At 42.4% G+C, this 24,837-nt stretch overlaps 1 protein-coding gene across 2 annotated transcripts in view; it reads left to right on the top strand.

Annotated features, from left to right (window-relative positions):
* The window catches only part of LOC124797928 (SHC-transforming protein 1), a 99,172-nt gene that overhangs the window by 20,409 nt on the left and 53,926 nt on the right, over positions 1-24,837 (top strand). For both annotated transcript variants that reach the window (XM_047261062.1, XM_047261061.1), the window contains exons 3-4: positions 540-610; positions 19,376-19,436. In XM_047261062.1, coding sequence (XP_047117018.1) covers positions 540-610; positions 19,376-19,436 — 132 coding nt within the window. The remainder of the gene's footprint in view (positions 1-539; positions 611-19,375; positions 19,437-24,837) is intronic.

The following is a 24,837-nucleotide window of genomic DNA, read 5'->3' as shown; positions in this document are numbered from 1 at the left end:
TTTGAGCTTGTGGGGAAACGTACCACTACACTTAAACATTGTCTGTATTCCTTACTCATCTTCTGTGTAATTGATTTTATTTATTTTTATTTGGAATAGCTTGTGTGGTAAAGAATCCTTTTAGTCCCTCATTAGATTGTGACAAGTGCAAGAATTATTTATTTTGAATTTGAGTCTTCAAAATTTAGATTATTCCTGTCAACTGTGTGAAATAGAACTGTTTCTACTGATTCTTATTTATCTTAGTGGCCAACAGTTTAACTAAATTACATATATTATGTGAATACTGTTTTGTCTGTTTCATATTATAATTTCTAGGATAACTGAATAATGGAGTTTGCGCGTTATATACAAGCAGTTCACAAATGCCATGATTTATTTCTCTTTGTTATAATATAAAGACATGGTAAGCATATCAGCTGACTTACTACATGTCAGTGTTAGTTTTACCTAAGTCTGTTATTCTTCACCAGTTAATGATTTTAAGGAATGTTGTAAGTAATATCAAACAAAAATTAAAATATTTTTACCTCTTTCAGTACATTGGCTGCCTTGAAATACGCACATCAATGAAGAGCTTGGATTTTGAAACAAGGTCTCAAGTAGCAAAGTAAGTATACTTTTCTGAAAATAGTGGTAATAATAATAATAATAATAATAATAATAATAATAATAATAATAATAATAATAATAAGTGGAATGTAATAATAAGTGGATACAAGCAGAAACAGATACGTACAAGATGATACCACAAATGCCTGAAGTGATAATTTTACAACATGAAGTCACCCAAGCAACTAATTCTACTCACAATTGGAAAGCCCCTGGAAAAGATAAAATAGCAAATTTCTGGCGAAAGAAATTCACCTCAACACATTCACATCTAACTAAATTATTTAACAGTTACATTGCAGACCCATACACATTCCCTGATAAACTTACACATGGAATAACTTATCTGAAACCTAAAGATCAAGCAGACACAGCAAACCCAGCTATTATAACTCTTTAGTGTGAAAATTGATTGCTACAACATTTGACTGTCTGAGAAATGACAGTTCTAGTGAATATCCTAAAAAAGTCTTCACAAGTCACAACACTTATATTGCTCTCTTTTTATCTGTAATGCAGTACATCACTAATATATATCAGGAAAACATGAGTCACATTGACCAAGTTATGTTCACATTTTTGACATGTCTGTGTACAGAGTAACAATTCCCACTTCATTTTACCGGCTATTACAATTTAAACTTGGTATGTACTTGTTTACTGCAATAGTTTTTCTTCCCCACTGATTTTTTACATATATAAAATAATAATATTTTATTACAACCTCATTTTTTCCTACTATTCTATGTGGTGACTGTAATTTAAGATGTTTCCACAAAGCATCTGATGGATCCTGATAGACATCAGTTATTACAAACCTTCAAATTCTTGCACAAATTCAGACGTCAAATTATGACGACAAGAATTTCAGTATGGAGACAACAAACAAAAATAAAGCAAGGCAGCTATCCATTTGTATCTGATTAATGCATGGAATATAGACATTTAACAGCACAGATTTCATTTCCTCCTGCTTTTGACTACTGCTCTTCTCTTCAATCAACAACTCAACCAATTACTAAAGATAACAGAAGTATTCAGCAATGATATAAATATGGCTTTTGGAACAGACAAATGTAAGAAAAATAGCATAGTCAAGGGAAAACACCAAACAAGAAGACTACATATTGGATAACCACAGCAACTGCATAGAAGCGATGGAAAAAACAGATGCCTATAAATATCTAGGATACAGACAAAAATAGGAATAGATAATACAAATATTAAAGAAGAACTAAAAGAAAAATATAGACAAAGACTAACAAAAATACTGAAAACAGAATTGACAGCAAGAAACAAGACAAAAGCTATAAATACTTACACTATACCAATATTGACCTACTCATTTGGATTAGTGAAATGGAGTAACACAGACCTAGAAGCACTCAATACACTTACACGATCACAATGCCACAAATATAGAATACATCACATACATTCAGCAACTGAAAGATTGGTGCCTCTATCATGATTTAGATCATTTATTATTATAAATTGTATGGTCAAATAACTTGCAAGTAGGCAGGTGAAGTTTACTTTATTTACTGATTAGCGTGAGGTTGTTTCTGCAGATTACACTTGGGGCCACTCTGTCAGCCAGAGACATTGACTACTGTGTATTTTTGGGAGGCAAAAGGAATTGATTTTGTAAATTTTATTTAATATGGAAGCACAGTTCTGCAGTATATTGTTTCATTTTCTGAAAATGGGTTTAGCCTTCTAAAAAGTCTTCTCATTCCTTCATTATTGGTTCCATGTTTTTACACAACACCCAGCCACATCTTCACAGCAAACACCAACATTTTTGCATCAGTTCAACAGAGACATTTTTTAACATTGTTGCACACCCTGATCATTGCTCAAAAGGATTTCCGCCTCTTCATGCATGTGAAAACTGGCTTAGCTTTGAACATTTGGATACAGACAACGGATTTATTGCTGCCATCAGCTTAGTGCATTCTTATATGGAAGAATTTTATCCAGAAAATGCGCCATCAGGGTCTCAGCATTCATGTGCTGGGTAAGGGCATGGTAACTCCAGCATTCCTGAGCTGGGGACTAGTAAGTGCTGCCAGTCCCCCATCACTGTAAACTCTGGGTATGCTTCAGCGAGCACCATGTGGCACGGTGGTGGAACATTGTGTGTCTCAGGGACCAGGGATCTTGCCTTGACCACCCGGATCGCAAGAACAGAATAAACCACTATAAAAAAAATTAAATTTAAAAAAAAATTGAGGTGTGCTGCACACTGATGGGATGCATGGAACAGTCATTAGTGGGCAACCTGCCACACCTCAGTTATATAAGGCTTACTCAGGCATGCAGGGCTCTGTCTGAGTGGACGCTTATTTCCCTAGCTGCTTGTGGGACCAAGCTGAAATGCTCAAAATCATCATCTTCTCCTCCCAGCAGGAAGGATGTACTCCCAATCAAGAGAATCAGAGAGGCTAGTCCTCCTGGTAATAATAATTCTTTGGACTTCAGTAACAGCGCTCATGGAGTTGTGAATAATAATGAATTTTTGGTGATTAAGAGGAAGGATGCGACATTTGAAAAAGTGTCCCCCTTCTATATCCATAAGGGTGTGGAAGGCCTTGCTGACACTTTAAAATCTATAAAATGACTACGTAATGGCTCATTATTAGTCGAAGCTAACAGGTCAAAGTAGGTGGAACTTCTTAAGAAATCGCAGACATTGGGTAAATATGATATTGCTTTTGAGAGGCACACCTTTCTCAGCTCCAGTTCTTTTCACTTAATATTTGGCCTTACATACCAAACCCTATGTGGTGCTATAAATGCCATTGTTTCAGCCATACAACCGTGAGGTACAGTGATCTGCAGAGAGTGCAGAAAAGCAGCTCATGATGCTGTGACTGACTGCCCATCTCCAGTGATCTATGTAAACTGCTCTGCGGACCACCCAGTCTGTAGCCGAGGCTGCCCTGTTTTTGCTGAGGAACACAAAATACAGGAAATAAGTGACCAAGTGGAAGCGAAAAAGGAATATAAGGCAATGAAACCCCATCTCTGCCACCTCATTTTCTTCCATAGTGCAGAAACCTATTCCCAAGGTGGACACTTCAACACAGACAACATCCAGTGTGCCTGTATCCACCACAAGCACCTGTACTTGCACATGTACACCCCAAGAGAAAAAGATTAAGGACAAAGTAATCCAGGCAGCTGCAACAGAAAAGACCAACAACAAATTCACAGTGAGCATCCAGAAGGCACACGCAAAGCATAGTGCCTCACAGTGCCCCATTTCGCCCTCATCCTTGACGGGACAGAGTGCATGGAAAGGATCCCGATGTTGAGGTCACAAGCTGTCCAAGGCACAGTCAGACGTCACTCTGGTATGTCTGACTGATGAGGAGGACATCATGGAGTTAGATGCCTCAGTTCCAGGCATCCCCTCCACTCACCCTCGCTCTAAAAGTGGTTCACCTCCCCAGTGCAAAGATAAGGGTAAATTAAAACCACATCAATGGCATGTCTCCCATACTACAGTGGAACTTGAATGGGTTCAGGACTCATGTGGAGGAACTGAAATTCTTAGCACAGGCACACCCCTTGTGCTTGTGTTTAAAACACACACATTTTAAACATACAGACGTCCCTGTGCTATGGGGCTATAAGCTGTATCACAAGGATGGCCTATTGAGGGAAAGAGCCAAAGGAGGGGTCAAAGGATTTGTCTCTAATGCACACCATTCTTCTGCTCTCGCCCTGGCTACTGACCTGCAAGCAGTAGCAGGTGGAATTCATGCAAGTTGGAGGCTTACTGTTTGCTCTCCGTATTTGTCACCACTGGATGCAGTAGACTCAGAAGCTCTCACAGATCTTATGGAACAACTCTCTCAACAATTTCTCCTCCTGGGAGACTTCAATGCCTGTCATGTCCTGTGGGGCTCGACCTCTACTTGCCCTCAGGGTCGGGTTTTGGAGAGCCTCCTGACATCTCAATAGCTGTGCATCCTAACACTGGTACTCCCACTCATTTCTGCACTGCTACTGGGTCATTCTCGGTCATCGACCTCTCTCTCTGCTCTCCAGCCCTCGCCAACTCTGTTCACCATGGGATTTCATTCCAATGACCACTTCCCAATCCTCAATCACCTACTGGATTGTGTGTTGCTGGAACAGAAGCCACCATCATGGATGATTGGCAGGGCTAACTGGGCACTGTTCAGTCAATTGGCTGTGTTTGAACACCATGACAGCGTCCAGGAATGGGTGGACCACATAACTTGTGTGATCCATCATGCTGACATCTCTATACCTGTCTTTCAGTCCTCTTAGGAGGCGACCTGTACCTTGGTGGACAGAAGAGTGCAATTCAGCCATCTGGGCCAGACATGTGGCCCTTCGAAGGTCTAAGTGCCATCCTACAGCGGACAACTGCCTTTTGAGTCACGAGAGCCAAGGCTCAAGGTGTCATTAAGGAGAGCAAAAAACAGTCATAACAAACATTCTTGGAGTCTATTAACCATTCCACTTGTTCTACAAAAGTATTGGAAGCCATTAGGAGGATTACTAGTAAATGCAGCTGTTTACCAATAGCAGCAGTGCTGAAACAGGGGTATCTCCAAACTGTGCCCAGAGACATTGCTCAGGCACTGGGCAAACATTTTGCAAAAATTAGGGAACTCGAATCGGCACTGTCTGAGACTCGTGATACTGCACCTGGTCACAACCAAATCTGGTACTGTCTGCTTCGACATGTGCCAGTGGCGTTAAAGGAAAACCACCTCAAATGTTTTAATCATATATGGCAGACAGGCAACTACTCCAACTCATGGAGGGAAGCAGTTCTGATACCTCTCCTGAAACCTTGAAAGTACACCTCTCAGTAGTTACAGGAGTATTGCCTTAACAAGCTGTGTAGGAAAGATCCTGGGACAAATGGTTAACCGTCGTCTGGTCTGGTTGTTAGAGACCAGACAACTCCTTACCATGCTCAGTGTGGATTCCAGAGATTTCAGTCCACTGTGTAGAGGCGGCTGTTCAGCAGTCTTTCCTGTGCAACTATCACTGTATCAGTACATTCTTCGACAGGTCGGTAAGGTGTGTGATACTTCTAGGAGACACTGTATTCTTGCGCAATGGCATCCATGGGGCTTTCGTGGCCACCTTCCCCTTTCCTATCTAAATGGTTTCTTCAGACCCGAGTTGGTGCCTCACTGTCTGATTGTTTTGAGCAGAAGAATGGTATCCCTCAGGGCAGTGTTTTAAGTGTTAGCTTATTTGCCATAACCATAAATGGTATCATGTCTAGGGTAATGAGTCCTAATAATATATTATGAGAAAAATCAAACTCAGAAATAAGATAACCCAAATAAGTACCTAATTGTTAAAAATTTCAAATAATAAGGTAAAGCAATCATGTGAGGAATAGAAAAAATTAAGACAGGATTACTACCAAACAGCAACAAATAATAAACCAATTATACCAAATGAAATGTAGTAACCCCTATCATCAAAAGAAAATCTTGAATAAAAATTATTATCCCCAGCTATTGAATAATAAAACAAACAAAAAGAGCAAGAAACAGTTAAATCTGTAGAAAAAAATAAAGGAAAAATCTAACAGTTAATTCATCTTATACCATCTCAAGAATTAAATCCTTTGAATAAAAACCAGCCAAAAAAGATATACCATACAAAGACAAACTAGAAACATTAAAACAAACAGAAGTTAAAGGTATAAAATTAACAACAGAACCCATAATGCAAATATCCTGAGAATCCTGCACGCATAAATAACACCACCTTAAATAAAGCATGAGCTAACAAATGAAAGAAAGAGAGCTTTGGATAACCTATAGCCAAAATACTCATTATTAAACCAAGTTGTCAAAATAGAAAGAGCAATAATCTTTTTCAAAACAAACTCAAAATTAGCTCCCAAACAAGCCGTAAATGTAGTTATATAAGGGGCATTCAAAAAGAATCAAGCCGGAGGAATAATTACAGAAACCAGTACCTGTATGTTAGAACTATTGACCCTGGTTGTTGAGACACTTGTCCCACTGTGACACTGTGAACGGCTGTCTCATAAAATTCCCAGGGCTGCGATGTTAATCAGTTCCGCCCGTGCGGCTGGACGTTTTCGTCCAAGGTGAATCATTTGCCCTCAGAGCCTTTTTAAGGGAACCAAAAATGGCGTAATCACAGGGAGAGAGGTCCGAACTGTATGGAGGGTGACCGAGGATTTCTCATTTGAATTTTTGCAGGAGTGCGGCGCCTCTGTTGGCCGTATGAGGCTTTGCTTTGTCGTGGAGCGGAATAATCCCATGGGTCAGATTGCCTAGTTGTTTTGATTTGATTGCTTGGCGAACTGTGGTCAAGGTTTGTGAGTAACGCTGGGCATTCACTGTTGCCCTGTGCTGCAGGAAGTGAATCAGAAGGGAGGCTTGGTCAAAGAAGAATGTCAGCATAGGGGCAAACAATTCACCTCAGACAACGATGTCCAGCTGTACATACGGAACTGGTTAACATTGCAGCCCTGGGAATTTTATGACAACCATTCACCACCTTGTGTCACAGTGGGACAAGTATCTCCACAGTCAGGGTCAATACTTCTAACACACAGAAGTAAAAATCAACCACAGTTATAAGTCCCTAATATTGAACTGAAACAAATTAATAAATAAACCCCCACAGTAACAAGAGTACCCCCCTGCGGGTCCGGGGATTAGAATAGGCCCGAGGTATTCCTGCCTGTCGTAAGAGGCGACTAAAAGGAGTCACTCCCCCTCAAGGGGGTAGTTAGCGCCTGCGTCCGGAGACGGACGGTTCCACGACCTCTATTTGCGGTCATTTTGCTTTTTCACTTCTCGTTTCTTCCTTTCTTTTGGTTGGTTCCTTTCTTTGCTCTTCTCCACCTCACTGTCTTCCTTACTCTTTCCTCTGCAAAATCTCCTTGCCTTCTCATTGCCTTCTTCTCCTTGCCTTCTCATTGCCTTCTTCTCCTTGCCTTCTCATTGCCTTCTTCTCCTTGCCTTCTCATTGCCTTCTTCTCCTTGCCTTCTCATTGCCTCCTTCTCCTTGCCTTCTCTGGTCTCCGCCTCGGTGTTTGAGACAGTCTGTCCCCCCCCCCCCCCCCCTCTCTCTCTCTCTCTCTCTCTCTCCCTCTCTCTCTCTCTCTCTCTCTCCCCCCCCCCTCTCTTTCCCCCTCTCTCTCTCTCTCTCTCTCTCTCTCTCTCCTTTTTCCTCTTCTTCCTTCCTCCCTGTGCGTGCCTGAAGGCCGACCCACGCGTTCGCACGCGTAGCCGGTGACGGGGTAACGCGTAATTCCCCGCCCTGGGTAGACATGTAAGGCACGCGCGTACCCCCTGGTAAAGGCCAGGCCCGGGGAGGGGTGATTGCCTGAGCTGATACCTTCTGACCATGCCGATTGGTCCCTCCGTCTGTTTCTCGGGAGGTGTGACCTGAGGTGTAAACATTCACCTAAGGCGGGAGTGCCCTCTGAGAGGGTCCCCACAAGGAAGGAGCGCGCCATCGGAGATGCTGGCAATCATGGGGGATTCCTCCGCAATGGATTTCACTCCATCTCTCTCGACTTCTGCCCAAAAACGGAAACATGACCAGCCACCAGTGACAAAAGTACTACCGCCTGCCCCACAGTTCCTCGTCGTTTCTCGATCTGAGGACGGAAAGGATTTTTCCTCTGTCAACCCTTTCGTTATCCAGAAGGGCGTAGATGCCATAGCCGGATCTGTCAAATCTTGTACCAGGTTGCGTAACAGTACCTTATTACTAGAAACTGAGAGCGCCTTTCAGGCACAAAAACTGCTTCGGGCCACACTCCTGTACACGTTCCCTGTCCGGGTGGAGGCCCACCAAACTTCGAATTCGTCTCGTGGTGTAGTCTATACTAGCTCCCTCGATGGATTGACTGACGAGGAGATTCAATCTTTCCTCGCTGAGCAGGGCGTGACGGCTGTCCATAGGGTCATGAAAAAGGTCAACAATGACCTTGTACCGACCCGGACACTTTTCTTGACCTTCGATAGTGTTAAGCTGCCATCGCGCATCAAGGCGGGCTACGAGGTTATTTCTGTTCGCCCCTATGTCCCGACACCTACGCGCTGCTACCAGTGTCAGCGTTTCAATCACACTCGACAGTCTTGTTCCAATGCGGCTAAATGTGTCACTTGTGGCAGGGATGCCCATGAGGGTGACTGTCCACCTCCGTCTCCTCGTCATGTGAACTGTCAGGGTGACCATGCCGCATCCTCCCACGACTGTCCTGTCTATAAGGAAGAACGCTGTATCCAAGAAATTCGGGTCAAAGAGAAAGTGTCCACCTCGGCTGCTCGCAAGCTATTGGCCAGTAGGAAGCCCACGCTGCTCCCAGCGGGGAAATACAGTACTGTCCTCGCCTCTCCTCGGACTACCAGGGAGGTGGCAACCCAGACATGTGATCTGACCTTCAGCACCGCGGTCGTCCGTTCGGCCAGTGCTAAGATCGCGCGGTCGACGTCTCCTCTTCCTCCCGTCACCCCACAGACACCAGCCCCTTCATCAGCTTCTGCTAAGACGAAGACCCAGAAGTCAGATCCACGGGCCTTCAAGAAGGAACCGTCCCGTGCAGACTTCCTACGTACCTCGACCTCCCAGCCTTCGACCGGTACTTCCACCAAACGTCCTTCCAAGAAGGCTCATAGGAAGCACAGTTCTCCTTCTCCGCCACGGCGCATTTCTTCTCCTGCGCCACCCAGCAGTTGCCGCCCCAGGCCGTCATCCGTTTCGCCTGGCCGCACCGCTGGTAGCCGAACATCTGGCCGTTCACCGGCGGAGGAAGCTCCCCCTCCCGGCCATCCTCCCAAGATGGCCGATGAACCTATAGACCCAATGGACGATGACTGTCCGCCTACTGATAGCGGCGGCAGTGCTCACTCGAAGCCAGGCCCTCAGCGGCCTTCGAGGTGACTCCTTCTTTCGTCTTCCTTTTCTTCTTACGATGGCACTTATTCACTGGAATATTCGCAGCATTCGCTCCAACCGAGAGGACTTGAAGTTGCTGCTCCGCTTGCACCGTCCGCTCGTCGTAGCCCTCCAGGAAACGAAGCTACGCCCATGCGATCAAATTGCCTTGGCACACTACACCTCTGTGCGTTTTGACCTACCCCCTGTGGTAGGTATCCCAGCTCATGGAGGGGTTATGTTGCTGGTCCGGGATGATATTTACTACGATCCCATCACGTTGCACACCGGCCTGCAGGCAGTTGACATCCGCATTACTCTCCCCACTTTTACATTTTCCATTTGTACCGTTTACACTCCATCGTCATCTGCCGTTACCAGGGCAGACATGATGCAACTTATTGCTCAGCTACCTGCACCATTTTTGTTAACTGGAGACTTCAATGCCCACCATCCCCTTTGGGGCTCTCCAGCATCCTGCCCGAGGGGCTCCCTGTTAGCAGACCTTTTCAACCAGCTCAATCTTGTCTGCCTCAATACCGGCGCCCCTACTTTTCTTTCGGACACATCTCACACCTATTCCCATTTAGACCTCTCTATATGTACTACCCAACTTGCACGCCGGTTTGAGTGGTATGCCCTTTCTGATACATATTCGAGCGACCACTTCCCGTGTGTTATCCATCTCCTGCAGCATACCCCCTCTCCGTGCTCCTCTAGTTGGACCATCTCCAAGGCAGACTGGGGGCTCTTCTCTTCCAGGGCGACCTTTCAGGATCAAACCTTCACAAGCTGCGATTGTCAGGTCGCACACCTCACGGAAGTCGTTCTCACTGCTGCTGAATATTCCATCCCTCACCCTACTTCTTCTCCACGTCGCGTACCGGTCCCCTGGTGGACCGCAGCATGTAGAGACGCTTTATGTGCTCGTCGACGTGCTATACGCACCTTTAAACGCCACCCTACAGTGGCGAATTGTATCAATTATAAACGATTACGTGCTCAGTGTCGTCGTATTATTAAAGAAAGCAAGTAAGCTAGCTGGGCTGCTTTCACAAGCACCTTCAACAGTTTTACTCCTTCTTCTGTTGTCTGGGGTAGCCTGCGCCGGCTATCTGGCACTAAGGTCCACTCACCAGTTTCCGGCTTGACGGTCGCGAATGACGTCCTTGTGGCCCCTGAGGCTGTCTCCAATGCCTTCGGCCGCTTTTTCGCAGAGGTTTCGAGCTCCGCTCATTACCACCCTGCCTTCCTTCCCCGCAAACAGGCAGAGGAGGCTAGGCCACCTAACTTCCGCTCCTCGAATCGTGAAAGTTATAATGCCCCATTCACCATGCGGGAACTCGAAAACGCACTTGGCTGATCACGGTCCTCCGCTCCAGGGCCTGATTCTATTCATATTCAGATGCTGAAGAACCTTTCTCCTGCGGGTAAAGGTTTTCTTCTTCTTACTTATAATCGCATCTGGATTGAGGGACATGCTCCCGCATGCTGGCGCGAGTCTATTGTTGTCCCGATTCCTAAGCCGGGGAAGGACAAACACTTGCCTTCCAGTTATCGACCCATCTCGCTTACCAGCTGTGTCTGTAAAGTGATGGAGCGAATGGTTAACTCTCGATTGGTTTGGCTGCTCGAGTCTCGACGCCTACTTACCAATGTACAATGTGGATTTCATAGGCGCCGCTCTGCTGTTGACCATCTGGTTACCTTGTCGACCTTCATTATGAATAACTTCTTGCGGAAGCGCCCGACCGCGGCTGTGTTCTTTGATTTGGAGAAGGCTTACGACACCTGTTGGAGGGCGGGCATTCTCCGCACCATGCATACATGGGGCCTTCGCGGTCGCCTCCCTCTTTTTATTCGTTCCTTTTTAATGGATCGACAGTTCAGGGTACGTGTGGGTTCTGTCCTGTCAGACACCTTTCGCCAGGAGAATGGGGTGCCACAGGGCTCAGTTTTGAGCGTCGCTCTCTTCGCCATCGCGATCAATCCAATAATGGATTGCCTCCCAGCTGATGTATCAGGCTCCCTTTTCGTGGACGATTTTACCATCTATTGCAGCGCTCAGTGTACACGTGTCCTGGAGCGCTGTCTTCAGCGTTCTCTTGACCGTCTTTACTCCTGGAGTGTCGCCAATGGCTTCCGTTTTTCTGCCGAGAAGATGGTCTGTATTAACTTCTGGCGCTACAAAGAGTTTCTCCCACCGTCCTTACGACTTGGTCCCGTTGCTCTCCCAATCGTGGAGACAACAAAATTTTTAGGTCTTACATTTGACAGGAAACTTAGCTGGTCTCCACATGTGTCATATTTGGCTGCCCGTTGTACCCGTTCTTTAAATGTCCTCCGTGTTCTCAGTGGTATGTCGTGGGGAGCGGATCGAACCGTCCTGCTCCGTCTATATCGGTCGATCGTCCGCTCCAAGCTTGATTATGGGAGCTTCGTATACTCCTCTGCACGGCCATCCATCTTATGCCGCCTCAACTCCATACAACATCGGGGTTTACGACTTGCGATCGGAGCGTTTTATACTAGTCCCGTAGAGAGTCTTCATGCTGACGCTGGCGAATTGCCACTCACCTACCGGCGTGATATACTGCTTTGTCGGTATGCCTGTCGGCTACTGTCAATGCCCGACCACCCGTCTTATCGTTCCTTTCTTGACGACTCTCTCGACCGTCAATACGGGTTGTATGTCTCTGCCCTGCTACCCCCTGGAGTTCGCTTTCGTCGCCTCCTTCAACACCTTAATTTTTCACTCCCTGCAACCTTTCGAGTGGGCGAGAGCCACACGCCAACTTGGCTCCAGGCTCAGGTCCGCGTTCACCTTGACCTCAGCTCGCTCCCAAAAGAGGTTACCCCCGGTTCGGTCTACCACTCCCGTTTTGTGGAACTTCGTTCGAAGTTCATCAATATGACCTTCATTTATACAGATGGCTCTAAGACCAATGACGGGGTCGGGTGTTCTTTTATTGTTGGGGCACAAAGTTTCAAATACCGGCTCCATGGCCATTGTTCGGTCTTCACAGCTGAGCTCTTTGCCCTCTACCAGGCTGTTCTTTACATCTGCCGCCACCGACATTCTGCTTATGTCATCTGCTCCGATTCCCTGAGCGCCATCCAGAGCCTCAGTGATCCGTATCCGGTTCACCCTTTCGTGAACCGGATCCAACGCTCTCTTCGGCAGCTGGTGGACGTCGGTTCTCCGGTTAGCTTTATGTGGGTCCCTGGCCATGTTGGTATCCCTTGGAACGAAGCTGCAGATGCCGCGGCCAAGGCTGCGGTCCTCCAGCCTCGGACAGCTTCTTGTTGTGTCCCTTCATCAGATTGTAGCAGGGTTATTTGTCAGCGCATTTTATCGCTGTGGCATGCCGATTGGGCTGCACTTACAGACAACAAGCTTCGGGCCTTGAAACCTCTTCCCGCGGCTTGGTCGTCCTCCTCCTGCCCTTCTCGACGGGAGGAGGACGTCCAAGCCGCGGGAAGAGGTTTCAAGGCCCGAAGCTTGTTGTCTGTAAGTAACCCGGTTCAGCCATCGCCATCTGCTGACGGCTGCGCCGGCGCCGTTCTGCCCATGTGGGCAATTGCTGACGGTCCGCCACATTTTAATGTCCTGTCTGAATTTTAACACACTGCGTCTAGATCTTAACCTGCCATGTACTTTAGATGCCATTTTAGCGGATGACCCACGAGCAGCTGCTCGTGTTCTTCGTTTTATCAATTTGACAAACCTCTCTAAGGACATTTGATGATGCTGTTTTTTAATCCTATGCCTGTCAGTCTGTCTTTTATCGTGTTTTCCCTTTTAGTTGTTGTTTTAAACTTGTGCCTCGCGGTGCATTCTTAACGTAGTCAGGGCGCTAATGACCATTGAAGTTGTGCGCCCTAAAACCACAAAAAAGAAAAAAAAAAAAGTAACAAGAGTAGAAGAATGAATCAAAGCAGAAACAGGAGTAGGAGCAGCCACAGCAGCAGGAAGTCAAGAGGAAAAAGGAATCTGAAATCTCTTAGCCAGAACAATTAATATAGTAATAAGCTTTATTTCAAAAGAACTCGAAATAAAGTCATCGTAATAAATATAATTCCAACCAACAAAATTTAACACTGGACTCGCATTCGGGAGGACGACGGTTCAATCCCGCGTCCGGCCATCCTGATTTAGGTTTTCCGTGATTTCCCTAAATCGCTCCAGGCAAATGCCGGGATGGTTCCTTTTGAAAGGGCACGGCCGACTTCCTTCCCCGTCCTTCACTAATACAATGAGACCGATGACCTCGCTGTCTGGTCTTCCCCAAACAACCCAACCCCAACAAAATTTAATATTCAAGCAATAGAAATTAAAATAGTAACATCACTAATCCAATTAGATAAAGCAGTTAATAAACCAGCACTATAAGACTTTACATTCTGATAATAAAATAAGAAACCAATCCTAAACCATCTCAACCTAATAAAATTCTAATCAAATTAGGACTAATAATTAAAAACCCTATTAAAAGAATAAATATGAAAACAATAATATTAAAACAATTTATATTTTTCTCGCCTGATATATAATCCAAGAAGAAATACATGTAACATAAGACATAAAAATAAGAGGTATTCAGTCCAAAATTAAAGTCATCACAACCATATAAACATCTAAATTAAAAGTTGTCACTCGATAAAAAGTCTAATCTATTATTAAATAATAAATACCCTAAATAAAAAAATATTTCTTGAAAAAAATAAAGGAAAAAAACTCGGAGAACAAATAAAAAACAAATAACAGCCTAAGATGGAAAAACTTCATATCATTGATCCCACAAAACAATATTTTTAATTAAAATACTTAATTTGAACAAAGAAATGTTCACCCTTGAAACAAAAAATATTTAAAGGCAATCAATGTAAAAGTAAAAGATGATACTCCCAAAAATAACCAAGAGAAAAAGTATAAACCCCAGAATAATAATTACCATGCTGAAAATAAGACTATAGTATAAACTGCCTGATGAAAACAAATAAATCTAACACCACCAGACAATCCTAAAGATAACCAGAAATAATTAAACTTTAAATCCAAGTAAGCAATAACCTTTATCACGCAGAAAATACCATAACCATCTAACTTCAACAAAACACTCACAAGAATCATTCTACCAGAAATAAAGGCCTCTACATGAGCCTTAGGAAGTTATAACTGGACCAGAAACATAGGTATCTTAACCAAAAAAGCCAGAATCATAAAAACATAAAATAATAAGAACCAAAATCAAACAACAAAGGAAAATATGAAGTATTAGCAAAATCATAAACATTAAATAAAACTAACAGTAAAGGCAATCTAGCAACCAAAGTATAAAAAAGTCAAATAAACCCCAGCCTGTAGTCGCTCAGGTTGATACCCCCAACCCAAAATTAAAAGTAAAGTAGGGACCAATCTAGCCTAAAAAAAAAAAAAAAAAAAAAAAAACATAAAGAGAAAGAAGACTTAATCTAGCAAATGAACAATAAAGTATAATTATTAAAATCAAAACCATAAAAATAAAAAAATTAGAATGGTATGAAGTTAAATAAACTGTACCTCTAGCAGAAATTATTAATGAACACATCCAAAAACTTAATAAAATTAAACTAAAAGAAAAATAATCAACACCAAAATAATACGTAATTATATTCAAATCAGCATGTGAATATACACAAATCATAAAAACAAAACTTGACAGAAACATCAAAGAATGAACTAACCGTCAAAAATTATTTATTGAACTAAGAGGGATTTAAAAAAAGTCATGAATAAATATTTTAATGTAAAGACAAACCAAAAGAATTAAATAAATCATTACCATGAGACCGAATCATTGAAACCAAACTAGAAAGACCTAAAGCTCCCTCACAAAAATAATCATAAAATTCAATAAGAAAAATAATAATCAGTATAAATAAATAAAGAACAGTATAATCTCAACAAAATGTTTGCGTTTAGAAGGAAAAACATAAACACCAGCAAAATAAACCAATAAAGAAGGAAAAACAGAGAATATAAACATTAGTTTTACGAGGGTCAGTCAAAAAGTAATGCCTCCTATTTTTTTTTCTACGTTTAATTGTCAGGAAATTTAAATGCAATTACATAGGTTGAAAACCACAACATTGAGGATCATTTTGTCATTTTTCAATGTAATCTCCGCCCATCTCTACAGTTTTGGTCCATCTTTGAACAAGGGCATGTATCCCAGCACGGTAAAAATCACAGCTCTGCTTCCTAAGCCATTGACGCACGGATGTTTTGACGGCCTCCTCATCTTCAAAATGAATCCCACGATGAGCTTCTTTTAGTGGCCCGAACAGATGGAAGTCTGATGGTGCCAGGTCAGGGCTGTATGGGGGATGAGGCAAAACTTCCCATCCAATTTTGACAATCTCGTCAGAGGTGTGACGACTGGTGTGTGGTCTTGCATTGTCATGCAAAAGAAGAACATCTGCCATTGATTTTGTTGGGTGAACTCGCTGAAGACGTGCTTTAAGTTTGTTGAGGGTTGTGACGTATTGAACAGAATTTATTGTGCATCCCTGCTCCAAAAAATCAACCAGAATCACACCCTCTGTATCCCAGAAAACTGTTGCCATAACTTTCCCTGCCGATCGCACAGTTTTGAATTTTTTCTTCCTCGGCGAGCTTGTGTGACGCCACTCCATTGACTGCCTCTTTGATTCGGGTTCAAAAAAATGCACCCATGTTTCGTCCCAGGTCACAATTTTTTTCAGAAACTCATCTCCCTCCAAACGGAAGCGCTGCAAGTGTTGGGAGGCTATTGTTTTCCTTGCCTCTTTATTCTGATCGGTTAACATTCTTGGAACCCACCGTGCACAAACTTTTGAGTACCCCAATTGTTTAATAATCGTGATCACACTGCCTTTACTAAGAGAAATAATGCGACACACTTCATCTGCAGTCACCCGACGGTCACCACGAATGATGTCATCAACTTGCTGAATGTTGTGTGGAGTCACTGCACTCACCGGCCTGCCGCTCCGCTTTTCGTCAGTCAACGGTGTTTGCCCTTCAGCTTCCTTACAACGACGAACCCATCGTCTAACAGTGCTGACATCCACTGTCACAACACCATACACCTTCTTCAGTCTTTCATGAATGCGTATGGGCGTTTCACCTTCTGCATTCAAGAATTCAATCACACAACGCTGTCTCAAACAAACATCGATGTCGGCCATCTTACAAACTTTTGCTGTGCTGCCACCTGTTGACACAGAAAGTTACTACTGCAGTGGATTGCAGAAGAAGGTTTGAGGAATGGCGCCAAATTCAAATTTTTCACTTAACTTAATTTCTTTAAGTAGGAAAAAAAATGGGAGGCATTACTTCTTGACCGACCCTCGTAATAGTTAAAAAATGTCGATCTTGTAAACCGGAAATAGGTCTACACTCCACTTTTAAAACTTCAAGGGTGGAAAAGCTTCCCATCATCGATCCCCAAAACCGATATTTTAATAAACTAGCTCCTGAAATGATTAAAATAATAATTGTATCACTATCAAATGTAATAAATATTAATTTTATTAAATTAAGACAGCCAGTATCAATAACACTTTTCATTATTCTTCAAACTTATTGTTGAATTACTAACAGGAACAATAATGAAGAGTTATTGATTGTCCGATATCCTATTTTTAACATTTCTTGGTGATATATTAGTCCTGTTTATTTATATCACAAGAAATATTTCAACCTAAATTGATTACCATAATTGTTACTTCAACAATGCGAATCTTCATCATCAGCTTCTGGGCCTCATTTTTGACTTGAAATTGTTGTGGTTGCCACACCTGAGGGACCTGAAAGCCAGAACCCTCAAGGCACTGACTACCTTAAAGTGCCATAGCTACAGGTCTTGGGGAGCGAACAGGGCATGTCTACTCCAGTTCTGTAGGGCTGGACAATCGGTGCACTGTCTATGGATCAGCGAGGCCTTCACATTTGAAGTTCATAGATGCTGTCCACTGTGAGGGGATTTGGCTCACCACGTGTGTTTATAGGACCAGTCCCATACCCAAGCCCTGTGCTGAGGCGTGGGAACTGCCACTTACCATCTGGCGGCAGCTCCTCGTGGTGCATCAGGCATATAATATCCTCACAGCTCTAACTTCACCCGCGCACCATACTGTTGCTCGTCCAACTCTGGAATGTCTTTTTCTACATACGTTCACGAGCCATGCTGCCGTTGGGGGTCCGTGTGCAGCATGTACTGGAATCACTTGGTGTGGAGCAAGTACAACCCCAAATCTAGGGTTTTAACCATCTACCGCACTGGTTACTGCAGAAGGCCAGTGTCATTTTAGATTTAGTGCAGTACAGGAGAGTTTGCACTCCTGCTTCTGTATTTTAATTCGATATTTACAGACATTTTATATGTGCACTGCAGCTATGTAGCTGTCTTTACGGATGGGTCTAAGCAGGCGGACTCAGTTGCTTGCCCTGTTGTTTTCCCGGATTGTGTCTTTCAAGGTCCAACTGCCTCAGAAATTAACTATCTTCGACACAGGATTATATGTGGTCTTTTGATCACTGTAGCAGATAAGATATTCTTCCAGTGCTAAATTTCTTGTCTTCTCAGATTCTCTGAGCTCCCTTTACACTCTCCTAAGTTTTTACCCAGCAAATAAAGTCGTCCAGAATATCCAGGATGCCCACCTCCAGCTTCAGTGACTAGTCTTTCTGCTGGGTATGTGGGCACATGGGAATTGTGACGGAACGAAAGGGTGGATCAAGCAGCCAAGGAGGCATATCGTGATCCTCAGGTATTTCAGTGTGCCATCTCCCTACATGCTATCACCTCGCTGTTGAAGTACAAGGTCATGTGTTGCTAGGGAGATGAGTGACTGGAACTAACTGACAACAAACTCCGTTTAGTAAACCTAAAACTTGGCTCAGGCATATCGTGATCCTCAGGTATTTCAGTGTGCCATCTCCCTACATGCTATCACCTCGCTGTTGAAGTACAAGGTCATGTGTTGCTAGGGAGATGAGTGACTGGAACTAACTGACAACAAACTCCGTTTAGTAAACCTAAAACTTGGCTCAGGCATACTTCCTTCCAGCCATGTCGATGGGGCAAGGTCCATCTTACTAATCTTTGCATAGGCCACAGCCCCGTGACACACAGACTCTTGCTCCGACGAGAGGATCGTCCAATGTGTTGTGCTTGTGACATGCAGATCACTGTGCGCCACATTTTATTGGACTATGTTTTATTTGCTGACCAGCAGACTGTGGCGAGTTTGCCAACTGTGGTTAGAGTGTTAAAGTTTTGTGAATTGTCCAACATTTTAACAAGATTTTAATGTGTCAACAGGGTGACTGGCTCACCCAAGTTTTTTGTAAGTGGTCAGCCAGTCACATTTCTCTGTCCTTTTTTAGCTCTTCTGTGTTTTGTTTTCTGTTTTTAATTTCATATATAGCTGCTTTCTCTCCTAATTGAGATAGAGTGACTGTATGGTCATTTCGAGTGCACAAGTGTACAACAGTTTTAGTTTATCTCCACATTCGTTTCTTTTGATAAGTGTAAGGGCACTAATGACCTCACCGTTGGACGCCCATAAAACACACACACACACAATTTTGTAAGTAAATTTCCTTTAATTGTTCCAATATTTTACTTGCAGCACATGAAGGTTACTTTTCTGACAGCTCTTGCAGCTAAATACAACTTTTGTTCCTTTTAATGCATATTTTCAACTTTTAATGCTTTCTGTTCTCTTATGTGTCATATAAATGTGTTGTTGGCGTTTAGTGTAAAAGTAATTGTTACCGAGCTTGACGTTCTGTTACCAGGGAATGCATTAATAGAGTATGTGAAGCTGCTGGCCTGAAAACTGTTGACAAAAAAAGAAAGGTATGTTTTACACATAGAAAAATTACCTTACAATTGATATGTTTATCTGATGTGTTCTCTACGTATAGTTGCAGTACTTTATCACACCTGTGATACATCATCAAACAGTATACATACTGACAATCTTAACTATACTGTTGCATGGTCCACTATAATAAAGAGCTTTGCAGATCTGCCAAAATTCAATTAAGACTTAAATGTCTTCTGCACAGAATGTACCTTTCTTAATGCAGTAACCAGTAAATCGACAAAATATCAACAGCTGCTATTGTCTTTGGCTTGTTAGAAGCATTTGAGTGTGATGTTTGCAGTATTTGTTTAAAGATGTTGTATGTTGGGAAGTTTTACTTGAGAAACAGTATATCACATTAAGAAGTGCGTGTGCGTGTGCGTGTGTGTGTGTGTGTGTGTGTGTGTGTCAGTAATAATCAGATTGGGAAAAATAACAGGAGGCGGCATGCTGCAGGGAACAAAGTAAGACCTACTTGAATTTTTATAATACAAACTGTCACCTTTATCAAATCGTAAATCTTTTTGTAGGGGGCAAATGGATTGTCACTAGATGGAACAGTGTGTTGAGTTGTCTACTGCTCCTGACTCAACCTTATTTTTGACAGTAATAAATTGGCGAGAGAGAATGGAGTAGAATTTACAAAAGTTTTATGTGTGAACATTGATAGCTTACAGATTGTCCCAGTGGGTCAGAATGAAGTACAGAAATGCAGTATGTTCTAAAAATTATTTTAACAATTTGTATTTATTGGTGGACACTCGCTACAAAAGAAACAAATTGCAAAATATTCAGAGAAAAAGCATCAAAATTCTGACACAATGGGTTTTCTGGGAAGGAGGTGTGTGGTGATAGAATTGGTTTGGCCAAGAGTTTGAAAGCATTTCTGCTAGATGACAAGTGGAACAGGATCATTTTTGTAACCCAAGTCTGGAGCACATTGACAGCACTTCAACAGAAGGCTTCTTCTGTGCTGTAGTTGAACAGGTGTGAGCTGGTGATTGTGGCCCTGCATGTTTTCCATCAGCATTTTGGGGGTGTTCTGCTTATGGTGAAAAACATTAATCATTGGTATCAGCAGTTTGAAAAGACAGGATGTCTGGGCAAAAATAAGAATCTGCATTGACCCTGCTCTTCTGATGGAAGAGTAGAGAGCATTGAGCAAAGTTTTGAGTGGAGTCCATCGGCCTATTCAAAGTGCATGCAGAGAACTTTGTTTTCCATATGGCTGTCTGGCAGGTGTTAAGGTGACATTTGTTCAGAGATCACTCTACAACTAGTGCAAACTCTTCATGTTGGTGGTAAAGGGTGTTAGAACACATGGCAGATGACTGATTTTGTTGCAGTTAATTTGCAGTGACGAGGCAACATTTCATGTTAACAGTAAAGTTAACATACACATATGGGAATCTCAGGACCCTCAAGAAATTGTTGAACATGAAGGAGATTCGCCTTAAGTTACCTTGTTACTACAGTCCATTCTTTTATGAGGATAATATAATGATTGGAATGAGGTATCTTGAAATGTTGCAGTTTTTAACACCTCTCCCTCTCTAGCTATATTAGAATGTTTATGTAATTAAAGAACACTGGAAGTTATTTAGTTGGGGAATGTTAAGAGCTACGACAGTTTGCTTATTACTTGTACTGTATCCCCTTTCCAATCTTTTACTTTACTTTGAAGCATTGTTCATTGTAATTTAATAGTTAATACAATACCATGAGTAATATTTATAAGCCAAAAGCAATTGTAATTAAAGTAACTGTTCCTTGGACAACAATTTCAACTTAACAGTACTCCAGTCAACCCTCATACATTATTGTTTTTGCAAAACTATTTTTACTCTGGTTTGTAAGTCTCTGGAATATTCCCCATAAAAATTATTGAAACTTAAATCAAACACTATTTAAGACAATTTCCATTTCACATGTGCTTGCAGTTCTCTGAAATGTGATGTAACTTCATTCATAACTTCTTATTACATAACTTTCCATTGGCATTAATGTTCACTATATTGTAGGGGTAGATCTTTTGGCAGCAGAAGACTACTGGCATAAGTTGTCACCCTAGTTCTGCCAACACCCTTGTCAATGGGGGCAGAGGAGTGGAAAGATGCTCAGGTCACTCACTTGCCTTCAGGTAGGGAAACTGTCCCTAACCAGCAGAAGAATCGGCAATGATCAACAGCTTGAGGATGCAGGATGTAATGGAAACATCTGTATTAAAGATACTTAATGTGCATCCTCAGGACATGTGACCTGTAATTTGAAAAAGTGTCATGATGATTTCTCCTGTGACATTAGATTCCTGGCTAAACCCCCCCATTTGGACCTCTGGGAGGAGACTGACAAGGGGGAGGTGACCAAAAGAATAAGATAGAATAACCAACGAAAGGGTAACATCCTAAGAGTCAGAGCATTGAATGTTGGAAGTTTGAATGTGCTATAAAAGCTAGAAAATCTGGAAATGGAAATGCAGACTGTGTCTAGGCATAGTGGGGATCAGTGAAGTGAAATGGAAAGAAGATTCCTGTTCAGATGTACATACAAGGGGCAGTCAAATGAAAATGAGACAAACAGAAACATAGTAAGTAAACTGTTTATTACTTAAGGGTATACGGAACGCCCTATGCTTACAATGTTAAATTGAGCTAAAAGTTTAGGAACATTTTCTCATTTGTTATTTGGACAATACTCTTGATTTTTTTTTCACAGAACGCAGAGATATGTTCTGCTTTTATGCTGAATTATTAATTTTGAAAAAAATAATGTATAGTTTTTCAGATATTTTATTTTTTGTAAATGTTAAAAAAAGTTATACATTTTAACAAGTATTTTAAAATTTACATCCATTAATACAAAATAATTCCACATATCTTTTAATTCAGATATATTAGAAGGTCTTAAGGAACAACTACAGAAAATTTCATCTTTCTACTATAAATAGGCCCTGAGAAAATGTACCTTATACACAAAAAAACTAAAGTTATGGGAAATTAGCTTCAAAGTTTTTACTTCAGTACAAGCCTGCTCCATAGCTTGTATCATCAGAATCGTCTAACAGCTTCCTCTTGATGGCTCTGCTATGCTGTCTAGCCATCTTTGAATATACTTTTATGGCATTATCTGAAGACCTGAGCCGTTCCTTGTCCAAACAAAGCATAGCTGCAGCAGTTCGTAGTCCTACACAGAGCCCCAACTTCTGCAGAACTTTGCACTTTGTTATATTGCCCTGATTGAATGATGAAACAGCATCATAAACGCCAAAGTGAAGTGTGTTTATACCAACAAACAGTTTTACGTAGTCTATTCCATATCACATGGTTCACACACTCATTTGGATTTTGAGTCCGGCCATGAAGACATTTCTTTAGTAGACTAATGTCTGCGAGGTCTCAGAATATTGGTTTTATTTCATCCATTGTGGCAGGTGATGAGGGTGATTGTATTGTTTCTTAGTTACCTTGCCTCTGTTGTACTTGCACCAACTATCGTCTCCTTTTGGACATAGCCCATGTTGGGGATTTTCATTGTTTGAAGTTGTATGAAAAAACAGAGCCCAGACTGCTCTTCTCATTAATTCTGCATCTGCTGTATTCTGTCTTATTGCTAGACCATAGCACTTCTGAATATGATCTATTGTAGCATCTGTCAGTCTATTTTTCCCATCTAAAGTTTTTCCATCACTCAATTTCTTGCCTTTCATGCTAGCCTTGAGCCATCGAAGTCTTGATCCCATCCTTTTCTGAACATGGCCAACACACTCCAGTTTGGAAATTTTCACATCGTTACCATAGGGTCTCAGTTCCTCAATTTCTTTGAAAGCCTTTGAGTCACCCATCTCCTAGATAATTTATGTATCTAACATTGTACCATTTTACTGAGTGCTGATAAATACTTCTTACACCACCAACTTCCATACACCACTTGACCCATAGTAATTTGCCATGCACTCCTCTCCATGTTTATTTTTCGTTTTCTCCTTGCATCTGCAATGCTTGGAAAGTATTGCCACATCAACTACCTTACCAATGCCCACACTTGTAGCTGTTACTACACCATTCAGAGATGTGTGGCCTCTCTTCTGCCAGCTTCCATCAAAAGCTATGGACAAGTCTCTGCTATTATTATTTTCAACAACTGCTTCCTCAAGAGCATCTATCATGTTTTCCTGTGCCACATCTTCTATAGCAGAGCCTATTGCAATTACGTGTTCGTTAAATTTTGAAGGTGGAGGAGGGAGGTTCATCACACCACACAACATGGCACCTGCAGCCCTGCCCTTTCCTATACACCGTAATTCATAAACCAGTCTAATGTTTATATCATATAGTTTACCTGTATCTGCAGTAACATCTGAGGAATTGAAGAAAGTAACACTGTGTTTGCAATAACTGCACATCAACCCTAATTCACAAGCAAGTCCTACAGGTAAGTTTGTTTTCAATGAAACACCACATTTTCCACATTGTTTGCAGCACACATTGTTCTCCAAAACGTCTGATAATAAAGAGACGTTACTGCCAACAATTTCTCCTCAACAACCGTTCAGCGATTGCTGACTACTGTTCATTGGCAGTGAAGGCCGGAGGCTACATGTCAGTACTGTAACTGGATGTGCACAGAGTAGCAGCAGGTGGCCTTTTCAGATTAATCATGTTTTACCCTCCATTGGCATAAAATGTCAGAAAGTAAACAACCTGCAACAATAGTTGGTGGGGTCCTGCCGGAGGAGGGAGCTTTATAGTCTGGGGAGTGTTTTTGTGGCATTGCCTGCCTGATCTTGTCATTCTGAAAGGCTTAACGGATAAACAAGTATGTGTGTATCCTTGGGGACCATGTCTCCTCCTACATGCAATTTGTTTTTCCTTGACACCCCACAAATAGCACCAGGATGAGTTTACTGTACTCCCCAGGCCACCAGACTCCCTGAATTTAAACACAATCTAGAATCTGTGGGGACCACCTCGATCATATTCTTTGCGCCATGGATGCTCAGCTGAAAAGCCTAGTGCAGATGGCCACAGTGCTGGAGATGGCATGGCTCCACATCCCTGCCTGTACCTTCCAGAACCTTACTGACTTTTTTTCCTGCATGTCTTGCAGTGGTCTGCACTATCAAGGGCTTCTTTTAGAGTATGTCACCACAAGTGGTGCCAGCACAGCACAGCACTGGAGCAGAAAATAGTGCGCCGAAAGACATTGACAGTCGTCAGTGTCGTACCATAGTGAGTCAAAGGAGGTCATTAGCACCTCCCATCATAATACATAAAATAGTAAGAGAGATACGAGAGTTTACGATGTCTTTTAATGTTGAACCTAAAGATTAGTAATGGCAATGGTGATTGCCTAATGTAATTATCAGGAGTCTTAATTTGAGGAGAGTTTCAC

This window comes from Schistocerca piceifrons, chromosome 5 (genome assembly GCF_021461385.2).
Source record: "Schistocerca piceifrons isolate TAMUIC-IGC-003096 chromosome 5, iqSchPice1.1, whole genome shotgun sequence".
Classification (NCBI taxonomy): Eukaryota; Metazoa; Arthropoda; class Insecta; order Orthoptera; family Acrididae; genus Schistocerca; species Schistocerca piceifrons.
This window is presented reverse-complemented; position numbering and strand designations above follow the sequence as displayed.